At 32.9% G+C, this 12,765-nt stretch overlaps 1 protein-coding gene across 1 annotated transcript in view; it reads right to left on the bottom strand.

Moving 5' to 3' along the window:
* Positions 1-273: 273 nt before the first annotated feature.
* The window catches only part of LOC107043573 (guanine nucleotide-binding protein G(o) subunit alpha), a 35,894-nt gene continuing 23,402 nt past the window's right edge, over positions 274-12,765 (bottom strand). Inside the window, exons 6-9 of the mRNA XM_015265120.1 lie at positions 8,906-9,034; positions 7,379-7,508; positions 2,517-2,670; positions 274-585 (exon numbers count right to left, since the gene is read on the bottom strand). Of these exons, the coding sequence (XP_015120606.1) occupies positions 398-585; positions 2,517-2,670; positions 7,379-7,508; positions 8,906-9,034 (601 nt within the window). The 3' untranslated portion in view covers positions 274-397. The remainder of the gene's footprint in view (positions 586-2,516; positions 2,671-7,378; positions 7,509-8,905; positions 9,035-12,765) is intronic.

Raw genomic sequence — 12,765 nt, forward strand, 5'->3', positions numbered from 1 at the left:
GAATAACGTACTTATCCATCTTCCACTGGTACGAGACGTGTTTTAACGTCCTCTGGGCCCCTCAAGCCCGTTCCGGCTCATCTCCACGACTGAGTCAACATTTTCACCCCTCGAAAAATTCCGACTGTCCATTAAATCAATTCGCAATAAATCAGTGATTCAATCAATTGATTTTGGGTAAAAAATGTCATCAGCGGCCCGAAAACACCCCCTCAGCCAGCGAATGAGGCGAGCCGAAACGAACAATCGATATCAATTTTTTGTGTTCTTTTTTCTCAATTTGTTTTTTCTTAAATAATTTTTTTCCTTCGGTGATTAATTCTTCATTTTTGTGGAAACAACGTTCGTCCAGTAACGTTTTAGTTTTCTGTACGTTAATGTAGATTACGAAGTAACTCTAGTAAAGACCACAGCCACGGAGATTGTTGGCGATAATCACGTCTGTGACAGCGTCGAACACAAACTGAATGTTGTTTGTGTCTGTGGCGCAGGTCATGTGGCAGTAGATCTCCTTTGTGGTCGATTTATTTTTCGCCTCGAATTGTGCCTGTATGTATGCCGCTGCCTCGCTGTACTCCTGAGCGCCTGTTGCATATTTAAAGAGAAGGAAATTAGTATTTCTTCAATTATAATATCACGATCAAGTCGAGGCATTTGGGGCGACTCTCGCAATTGGCCTTCCCCTCCTTTATGACCGTCACAATTTGCCAAAAAAATATGACAGTTATTTTTCGGCTATGTAGATGCAACTTCATTTTTCCTTTATCAATTTTTATCTGAATTCATTTCGTATTAACATAATGTGCATTTTGAAATGAAAATCACGCTCATTTTTCACTTCTAGAGATGAAATCAGTAGCGAAGTGGTAAAACGGTTCAAGTCGACTTATCTCCCAGTTGAGTTTTTGAGGAATATTTCCGAATCTAAGGGAGATAGCGAAATTTTCGTATCTACTTTTGTTGTAGCTCTCAATCGGCTCTACAAAAAAGGTTATAATACAAATTTTGCTATCTCCCTTAGATTCCGAGATATTTATTGAAAACTGGTCAGTATTCAAAATTCACTTATATCGTTCTACCACTTCGCTACTGAAATGAGTTTGGTTTTCCTTCAATTTCTCGCTAATGAATAGATGGAATTGAATTTTTTTTTTTTCAAATGTAGGTATTGGCAAGCCCTATCCATCAAAATTAATTAAAATTTAATTCATTGACTGATTTTTTAAATTTTCAAATTTTTTGAAAATTCAGTTGTAATACGATAACTAAAAAAAATGTTCTATATTCATTGAATGACGGCTTAAAAAATTCGTTGGAATGTCCTTTTGATCGAGAGCGAAGATGAAAACGATAGCAATATCATTGTTTTGATTTTTGTGAAATTTTTCCAAATTTCGTATTTTTCGAAAATCAGAATTCCACAGATATCTCTGGATGTTGCGCTTGAAATTAATTCAATCATAGCTTAATATGTTCGTTTTTATGCGACTATATCGAAGTTAGAAGATGGTTACAATAACTGTCTTGGTTAATTTGATTTTTAGAATAATTTTTAGAAATTTCGAATTTTTCATGAATTCCCCGGAAAGTTAACTTTCTGATGGTTCCTTTAAATGTGATGTTTCGAATGCATTCAATTATGTATGAATGAAACATTCATAATAATATTTCATAAAAATTTTCAAAAATTTTTAGAATTCATTAAGTGGAAAATCTAAAACAATTAGTTGGAAAGAAATTTATTCAATTCAAGAAAATAAAATAGGCTATGAATAATATACAATGGAAAAAAATTAGCAAAATGACGATTCGGAAGTCTATTGCTAATTCATTAGCAAAAATCACTACACTATACGCAATACAGAAGCAATTTCCCACTTGTTTTACTTCCGAATGGAAGTATTTGTAATCGTTCAAACTTTGATTTTGGATTTTTTGTGTTATATCGACCCAGAATGATCAAAAAAATCCGAAAATTCAACTTATAGACCTCAATTGTTCGCTAATGAGTGGATGGAATTAATTTTTTTTTTAATGTAGGTATTGTTGAGCCCTATCGATCGCCATTAATTGAATTAATTAAGTCATTAATTAATTTAATTAATGACTTGAAAAATTCTAAACGATTAAATTAATTTTTATTTGATCGTTCAAGTCATTAATTAAATTAATTAATTTAATCGTTTAGAATTTTTGAAAATGTGGGATTTTGTGAATATTTCGTTAACAATTATATTTTTTACCCCCATGAACTTTTCTGATATTAAATCAGTAGTGAAGTGGTCAATCGGTTTACGTCGGTTTACGTCGACTTCGATAGGCTTCACTTTTCTTTACAAAAAAGATTTTTAGGAAAATTTTGCTAACTCCTTCAGAATTTGAGATATTCGATATTTGACCACTTCACTACTGAAATATTGTTACCAAAACAACAGAGTAAATAATAGTTTTCCGGATTTCATCAGAAACTTCATCTTTCTTCGGCCACATTCGAAATAAAGGAATGACAAACTCACCGGCGTATTCAGGAAAACAGATGGTGAGAGGTGACTTGCGGATTTTCTCCTCAAACAGATCTTTCTTATTCAAAAATAGGATTATCGAGGTGTCAGTGAACCATTTGTTATTGCAGATTGAGTCGAACAGTTTTAAACTCTCCTGCATTCGATTCTGAAAGTCAAGAAAACATCATTTAATCATGCGTACTGCAACATTTTTTCAAATGAGAAATTTTCTCAGGTAAGACAATTCGGAGTAATTCTAAATGTTAATAATTTTCAATGGAGTTCATTCGAGGTAATTTCCACTTTCAACCCATGAACTAATCATGAAATCGAATCTGAAATGAACTAATACCGATCCCTGCACCTCGCAACTTGCACCAATAAAATAACAAACAATTAAGTAGATGCGCCGAGACTTGAATGGAAACTGTCGTGTGACTCTGTGTCAATTGATTTACACATTGGCACTTGTGCACAAGGGTGTTCCGTACGTGAGTATTATTTTATGCGTGCCTCGAAATTGAATGGAAGCCTTCCCACATATTGTGACCCCGACTAATTGATCTCTTCATTCCCAGTATTCTCTAGGCAGGGAGCACACACCATTTCCACGCCTCAACGATCCTCTAATTTGGTTCATTCAAAGCCTTCTCTCGGCGTGTTTTGTTGGCTGGGTGTCACTCACGGTGTATCAAAGGTCAACATTTTTCTTAGGCTAAATTTAGATTAGTTGAGTTCATTGAGGAGACGCTTCATTGAGCCTGTCGACGTGAAAGCATTTCAAATCGATGGAAGAAATCATTTCCAAAATATTTCTTGGATTCTGTACAAGCTTTCAGGGTGTTTATACAACCGATTGAAATTTTATGGATGTTGATGGTAACCGATTATTAGGGGAGAGTGGGGCAAAATGAAACAGTCAATAAAACTGCTGACGCAATTCAAGTAAGACGAAATTTTTTTATTAAATTTTTTTTTGTCAACTTTTTTTTATTCTTGGGAGTACTGATGAGAATAATAATTTTCCATTCAGCAGAATAGAAAATTATTGAGAAGTTTTGAAGGACGAAGATTTTGTCAATGGATTATTCGATTGAAATTTAGCATCACATTTTCCTTTTTGCCCCTGTGGGGCTTCCCCTGGGCCTTACTCTGGACTTTGAATTTTGCTGTTTCATTTTCTTTTCAATTGATCCATTGACAAAATATTCGCTCGTCAAAACTTCTCAATAGTTTTCCACTCTACTGAATGGAAAATTATTATTCTCATCGGTATTCCCAAGAATAAAAAAAAGTTGATGAAAAAAATATTTAATAAAAAAATTTTTTTGCTTGAATTGCGTCAAACAGCCGTTTTTTTGGCTGTTTCATTTTGCCCCAGCCTTTCATTTTACTCCACTCTTACCGATTCTTTGAACAATAAGTTTTCAAACGTATTTACAAAAATATGTGGAAATTGGCAGTAAATGGTTCAACTTTTTTCAGTTTCTGGTAATTGAAATGTATTTGTTATTTTGTATTCATTTTTTGTGTATTTATTGCTTCCGAATGGAAGTTTTGTAATCGTGCAAATTTAAGTTTTGGATTTTTTGTGTTACATCGACTCAGTGTGATCCAAAAAGTTCGTAAATGTAATTTTTAGACCTCGTCCGTACGTGTGTGTATGTCTGTACGTATGTAACAAAGTTTTTCTTAAATTGCTGAGCCCTATCGATCGCCATTAATTAAAACATAATTCACCGATTAATTTTTTTAATTTTCGTTTTTTTCTCTAAAATCGATTGTCCCACGATAACTAAAAGAAAGGTTCTGAATTCAGTAGCGAAGTGGTAAAGTGGTACAAGTCAATTTTGACTATTGACCAGTTTTCAATGAATATCTCGAAATCTAAGGGAGATGGCAAAATTTTTGTTATAAGCTTTTTTGTAGAGCCAGTTGAGAGCTACAACAAATGTAGTTATGAAAATTCCGCTATCTCCCTTAGATTCCGAAATATTCCTCAAAAACTCAACTGGGAGATGGGTCGACTTAAACCGTTTTACCACTTCGCTACTGAATTAATTGAATGATGGCTTAAAAATTTTGTTTGGGTGTCTTTTTGACCGAGTTCAAAGATGAAGGCGATAGCAATAATCGTTATTTTGACTAATTTGAAAATTAACAAAAATTTTGTATTTTTTGAAAATCAAAATTCCGGGGATATCTTTGAATATCATGCTTCAAATGTATTCAATCATGGCTTAAAATGTTTGTTTAATACCATTAAGTCACATATAGACTAACACTCAATCCATAGTGTAAATAAATCATGTAGATTTGAGCGCTTTAAACAATAAAAAAAAAAAATACCATTAAATCGAAGTTAAAAGATGATTACGATAGCTATATTGGTTGATTTAATTTTTATGATGATTGTTGAAAATTCCGAATTTTTCATGAATTTCCCTGAAAGCGAGCTTTCCGGTGGTTTCTTCAAGTGTGATGTTTCAAATTCATTCAAGTAAGTATAAATAAAATTTATCTATCAACATTTTATCGAAGGGCTGAGGGGAGAGATTTTTTTTTATTGGTGAGGGGAGAGATAGAACTGTAAAAAAAGCGATCAGTTCTATATAAGAAAGGGATAATAAGAATAATGATGATGATAGCATTCAACTAAGTTAGAAATCGAACAAGATTAGTAAAAAAGAAATCTTATTCAATTTATTAAAATGAAGAAAATAATAGAATAAATAGTCAAAATACTTGGATATCATTAAAATCTCTCTTGAAATAAATTCTTCAGTGTAAATTAGATTATGAAGCTTTAGTCGAAGGAGAGTATTGTGTTGTCTCTCCGAAAACCAAAAATAGAATTTTCTTTATCGAAAAAATCGATATATCTCGTTAACATAACAAGTACCCTGGAGTGATGAAACAGGAGTGACTCCAGCGTAGTTGGAAACTCGAGATACATTTCGCAAAAGGCAACATCATTGTCTAATATGTCTATTATCCCATTGCCCGCGGGTAGGTGTGCACAGAGCAGTAACATCAGAGTCTCGAAAAACCAGATTTAACGACTGCAGAACTCGACCTTACGTATGCTTTAATATAAACACGTGCTATATCACTGACACACTGTTCTCAAGTAACCGTTTAGACGCACATTAATAATGGGTAAATTGCTGGGGACATTTAGAGTGAAATATTTTGCGGATGCGGAGGAGGCCGTGTCCATGTGTATAAAAAAATGTAATCTTTTTATAGGAAATTTAATTCCCCAGGGGAGAGTGGGGCAAAATGAAAGAGCCGAAAAACCACTAATTGACGCAATTCAAGCAGAAAAAAAAATTGTTTATCAACTTTTGTTTATTAACTTTTTTTATTATTGGGAGTACTGATGAGAATAATAATTTTCTATTCGTCTTATAATTCAATTGATTATGAGCCAATTGATTGGATTAGGCTGATTACACTTTTCTTTTTTCATTCGATTGAAATTCAGCATCACATTTTCCTTTTTGTCCCTCTGGGTCTCCCCCTGGGCCTTTCTCTGGATCTTGGATTCTGTTTCATTTTATTTTCAATTAATTCATTGATGAAATCTTCTCTCCTCAAAACTTATCAATAATTTTCCATTCTACTGAGTGGAAAATTATCATTCTCATCAGTACTCCCGAGAATAAAAGAAAGTTGATAAAAAAAAATTTAATGATAAAACATTTAATGAAAGAAAATTTTTCTGCTTAAATCGGGTCAAATAGTCGTCTTTCGGCTGTTCCATTTTGCCCCACTCTCTCCTATCTGAAGAGTTTCCAAATATTTTTATTTCTAAAATTAATCATTTTTCATAATTCGATATTCTTTAAACTGTTAATTTTTAATAATTTAATTTCTAAACTGAGTTGTGTGATAGAAGAGAAATCTAATAGAATTCATGAGTAATGATCACTTCTTTTAAAAATATACGCTTCTTTTAAATAATCCAAGTAGATTTTCCGAAATCACCAAAATGCAGTTATGAATGAATGATTAAAATCGTTCTGTAAATATAATTGCAGACAAAAATATTTTCATAAATTGATATTTAAATTTAATGAAAAATACATCCGGAGAAAAAATAATTAAAAATTAGAAAATAATTGAATTAAATTGCTTTCTTTATTTAATAATAATTCAATTGTTTAAGCTTTCCAAAATATTTCTGGCATTTTGTTAGTAAATTTGAGTAAAAATTGGTTTCGGAACAAAATTTAGAATCGGAAATTGTTTATTCACATATAATTAATTAATAATGCGCGTAATCTTCCAAAATTCCTATTCTCAATTGTATCATTGATATTTCAATTTCAATTTTAAAAAATTATTCATCTATTTATTTTCTTTCTGAACACGCGAAAATATCCGATTACACTCAAATTCAAGGTTTCTGTAAAATTCAGTAGCGAAGCGGTAAAACGATTCGAGTCGATTTAGCTCTCAGCTTGGTTTTTGAGGAATATCTCCGAATCCAAGAAAAATAGCGAAATTTTCGTAATTACCTTTTTTGTAGCGCTCAATTGGCTCCACAGAAAAGGTTCTAATAAAAAATTTTTTATGTGCTTTGGATTCCGAGATATTCATTGAAAACTGACCAATAGTCAACTCAACTGGAACCTTTTTACGCTTCGCTACTGAATTTTAGATATAAACACATTAAGAATAGAATAAAACATAGAATAGAATAACAGTTGAAAAGAATTTTAACAGGAGAACAGTCCATAATTTTTTATGGAAAATTTTCTCAACTAAAAAATGTCACTTCTGAAATTAATAATTCTCGAATAATTTGCGGGACTCTCTGTACGACTTGAATAGGGAATTGTAATTAATCTCTTAATTAATTTTCTCACCGTGGTCTCGTCCTCGTGAAGAACTTGGTCGTACTCAGACATTGCCACGCAGAAGATAATTGCTGTGACGTCTTCGAAACAGTGTATCCATTTTTTACGCTCACTCCGCTGTCCACCCACGTCGAATAATCTGTGTAGCGTAATTCAGTAATTAATTGATTTATTTTTGTTTCTCGCAAGGTCATGGTGGAGAAATCCTTTCTATTGTTAACTCAATATAAAATAGAATTATTAACAACAATTGAAAAAATAATTTACTGTTTTTTGCAGCGATAAATATCCAGGGAAATTTGAGAAATTGTGTGAATGGATTTTTCTCTTTAATTCATTGAATAGATAGAACAATGGCAAAATGATATTAATTTCTCATTTATGATGAAGTGAAAAACCTTTTAGCAAAAACACCACACAAAATGTAGAGTTTCAAGTTGAGTTTGCGAGTTTTAATGATCGTCTTTTCTTGAATATTTGGGGGTTTTGATTTGTAATTATTTTTCACAATGACATAGTTATTTTCAAACATGTCTTGGTTAGATAGGAATTATTTCAGTAGCGAAGTGGTAAAAGGAGATAAGTCAATTTTGACTATTGACCAGTTTTCAATCAATATCTCGGAATCTAAGTAAGATAGCGAAATTTTTGTAATTATATTTATTGTAGCACTCAATCGGCTCCACAAAAAAGGTTATAACAAAAATTTCGCTATCTCCCTCAGATTCCAAGATATTCATTGAAAACTGGTCAATAGTCAAAATTGACTTATCTCCTTTTACCACTTCGCTATTGATTTCATTTGAAAATACCAAAGTTCCAAACACTGTTTGAAATTCTTGAAAAATTTTATCACATGATAGGGTAAACTGCCCAGAAGATGGACGCCTGAGAAAACCGCCTAGTGGATGGACGTTTGTTTTTTAGCAATTGAAAAAAAATCGCTGTTCAGGCGTTGAGAATCGCAACAGTTAGTGAGAATTCAAAGCAACAATTCACATTTCGACATTTTTTTGCGTAAATTCCTATCCAAAAGTAGTTTGTCCATCTAATGGGTAGCGTACCCTAGTTCAATCGAGAGTTCAACTGGAATTTCAAAGAATTTTGTCATTGCAAATTGCAAATTTTTATAGAAAAATCAAGGAAAACTATGAATTTTACTTGAATTATTCCATGAAAATTAATAAAAATCAGGAAGAATTATATATTTATGTTCTTGAATTTTTAATTAACTGGAAATTCTGCGTCATTTATTCTGAATATTGATGTTTCGTTTCAGAGTTCAAGTGAGTTGGGGAATTCTCATCTTGTTGCTGCTGAACAATTTGAAATTTGATGATAATCCCCCCTAAATCGAAGTTAATGTCACTCCCCTGAAAATTATTAGTCAACTAACTAACTAACTAATTAACTACTAAACAACTAACTTCAAACGAGGCCTGTTTAAGAACATGTTTTTTCCTCTCAGTGGATAATAAAATCTCAGTGGGGCGGATTATTAAATAGAGGGATAGAATGATGCTCGAGAGTACTTACTTGAAATTGAGATTTTTAAATGAAAAGTGAACCTCAACTATTCCAGTGGTTTTAACTCGAGTCCTTAAAATATCTTGTTCCGTTGGCTGATATTCCCTCGCCCCTAATCGGTCGAGGTCATCCAAAAAGCTGAAAAAGGCGTGTCATTAGCATCGCCAATCTTGTCGACTTAAACGGATGTGAATGAAATTTTTTAGAACTGTTTTGAGCTTTAATCTCTTTGTATGCGATAATGACTGATGGACGATGTAAAGAACCGACAGGCTATGCATAGGAGTGGTCTTATCATTTGTTTATTGCTCAATGAACCTCTGTGGAACTATAAAATTAATAGCTCTTGACCCCATTTTTCCATAATTTTCCGTAATCATCTTTCTCAACTCTCTTTTCTGACGAATTTTCTTATAATTCAAGTCACTGAGTGGAAAAAATATTGATTGTTTTACTGTACACGGAGAAAAAAAATTATTTTTGCTAAATATCCATTTTCTTGAGAGAAGTATTTATTTTTTCAATACCATTTTCCTCCAGTCGCGCATTCTCATTAGGTTTTAATTATGACAATTATGTTGCTCTTGAAGATGATCATGGTAGTTAAAAGCTCGAATGAACTCTCTCATCAATAATCACAAACATTTAAAAATTACTTGAAATTCTTCCCTGTAGAAAATAAGAAATTTACGAAAAATGAAAAATCATTAGAGAAGTTTATCCATGGTCATGTTTAACATAGTCATCCTCTAGAGCAACATCATTGTCATAATTGAAACCTAATCAGGTTCGTCTGAGAGTGATGTGATTGGAAAAATACGATTTTGGAAAAATAAATGCTTCCCTCCAGTAAATGAATATTTGGCAAAAATATTTTTTTTTCTCACTCTAAGGAAAAACATATTGATTCAGTATTAAAGTGATAAAGGAAGATGACTTCAAAAGAAGTATTTCTATAAATTCTCCAAGTCTTAATTTTAAAGATATTTGTGGAATAATCCACACGTGAACTTTAGAGTCATTAACTACTAGTTTATCATCTATTTATTGTTCAATGAACCCCTACGGAAGTATACAATTAATAGTTCTTGGCAATCGTCCGTTAATAGTCCTTGATACTAATTATACATAGGAGTATCGTTATCATTTATTTATTGCTCAATGAACCCCTGCGGAACTATAGAATGAAAAGTTCTTAGAAATCGGCCAGTTTTCTGCAGTAAAAATATCATTGACCCCATTTCTCAATAATTTTCTCTAATGTTCCTTCTCAACGCTTATGCTATTTCCCTTAAATGTGGGATTACCCTAATAATTATCACGGAATTTGACAACGAAATCTCAAAACATATTTTAATAGGAAATTTCCCCTCTAAAAAAGCTCTCCTAGTATTTTCCTTCCCAAAATAAATTCACGCATTCCAAACCATTTATGAGATCGCAATTCTCTCCCCATGAAAAATCATTGCATCGTTCATTCGCCCAGAGAACGAAAATCATTGAAATTTGGAAATCCATTTTCGTTCAATTTTCGATGAGTTTGAAGATTTAAGCTTTCATTGAAAAATCTATGATTATTTAACATGAAAAACCCAATTTTTTTAAATTGTCAAGATGAATGAGGAACTGAGTGAACGTTTTCATATGAAATTGAATTCAAACTCAGAACATTGAAAATCCACATGATGCTGTGACTGAAATTTCAAGAAATTTCTAACATAATGCATTTTAATAGTTCAATTTCCCTTCTACAAAAGCTCTCCTGACATTTTCCTTCCCAAAATAAATTCACGCATTCCAAACCATTTATGACATCGCAATTCTCTCCCCATGAAAAATCATTGCATCGTTCATTCGCCCAGAGAACGAAAATCATTGAAATTGGGAAATCCATTGTCGTTCAATTTTCGATGAGTTTGGAAATTCAAGCTTTCATTGGAAAATCAATGATTCTTTAACATGAAAAACTCAATTTTTTTTTTATTTCGAGATGAATGAGGAACTGAGTGAACGTTTTCATATGAAATTGAATTCAAACTCAGAACATTGAAAATCCACATGATGCTGTGACTGAAATTTCAAGAAATTTCTAACATAATGCATTTTAATAGTTCAATTTCCCTTCTACAAAAGCTCTCCTGACATTTTCCTTCCCAAAATAAATTCACGCATTCCAAACCATTTATGACATCGCAATTCTCTCCCCATGAAAAATCATTGCATCGTTCATTCGCCCAGAGAACGAAAATCATTGAAATTGGGAAATCCATTGTCGTTCAATTTTCGATGAGTTTGGAAATTCAAGCTTTCATTGGAAAATCAATGATTCTTTAACATGAAAAACTCAATTTTTTTTTATTTCGAGATGAATGAGGAACTGAGTGAACGTTTTCATATGAAATTGAATTCAAACTCAGAGCATTGAAAATCCACATGATGCTGTGACTGAAATTTCAAGAAATTTCTAACATAATGCACTTTAATAGTAAATTTTCCTCTACAAAAGCTCTCCTGGCATATTCCTTCCCAAAATAAATTCACGCATTCCAAACCATTTATGACATCGCAATTCTCTCCCCATGAAAAATCATTGCATCGTTCATTCGCCCACAGGACGAAAATCATGGAAATTTATAAGCCAAAGGAGATGAGCCAACAGGACGACTAAACTGCGGGCAACCCCCGATTCACCCCAGGTTTAGGTTGGGTGGCTCAACCCGTGTAAAGAGGGGCGCCAGCATCAGCCACTCTCTCTCCTACAAACCCACGTGACCACGTGACACGGGCGTGGCGTGACGTCATTGACGATCAATACAACATAGAGACTTCCACGCTCTACATTCTACATGCTTTCTGTGTACTTTTCACCCCCCTCCATTGGTAGACCCAATGTCTCTCTTCTCCCTCCACGGTCTCTCTCGATTTTCTCGAGGAAAATTTGTGCCGCATGGGAGTTCGCCGCCCTACTCTGCATCCACTGTTCACTCAACAACAGTTTATAATAGTTTAATAAACTCATCCACAGCATCATGTGGTTCCTCGTTCTTCAAAAAAACTCAATGCTTCATGCAATTTTTCTTATAGCTTTCCTCTGAGGAAGGGGTGCACGAGTGCTCTGGAGGATATCTCGACGGAAAAACACCCTTTGACATTTTTGACTACATTTTCTCGTCAGTTTAATCATTCGGTATTCAACAGGATGTGGAGAATCGATTGAGTGTATGAAGTCACGAGGAGCAAATGTAGAGAGAGCTTTCTTGTTGCTGAAAAGATGAAAAAAACTTTCGAGAGATTTTCTGATACAATAATTTATTATTAACTTGCCGATAGGAAATTATTGCTGGAGATGTATTTTTTTATTCAACGAAACATGAAGTAATTTTTTGATAACGTAACGTAACGTAAATCATTCGGTATTCAACAGGATGTGGAGAATCGATTGGGTGTATGAAGTCACGAGGAGCAAATGTCGAGAGAGCTTTCTTGTTGCTGAAGAGTTTCGAGGGAATTTCTGCTACAATAATTTATTATTTTGTTATTTATTATTTATTAATTTATTTATTTTTTATTCATTTTATTTATTTATTATTTTTTTATTCAACGAAGCATGAAAAAGTTATTTGTTTAAATTTATCAAATGAAATTTTACTTTTATGTTTATCGTGTATTTATTCAGGACACGAATCGTTTCATGAGATAATATCAAGAAATCTTTCCGGCAGATAAAAATAAAAAATTAATAAAGTCTCATGATATGAAATTGCGGTTTTTCCCAAAGCGTAAGACACAAAATTTTCATTTTCCAAGATTTCTGCTCAAAACTGTCAAAAATATGTCTTCCTGCGAAAGAAATGTTCAAATAATGTTCC

This window comes from Diachasma alloeum, unplaced genomic scaffold (genome assembly GCF_001412515.2).
Source record: "Diachasma alloeum isolate Michigan unplaced genomic scaffold, Dall2.0 Dall_scaffold_00603, whole genome shotgun sequence".
In the NCBI taxonomy this organism is placed as follows: domain Eukaryota; kingdom Metazoa; phylum Arthropoda; class Insecta; order Hymenoptera; family Braconidae; genus Diachasma; species Diachasma alloeum.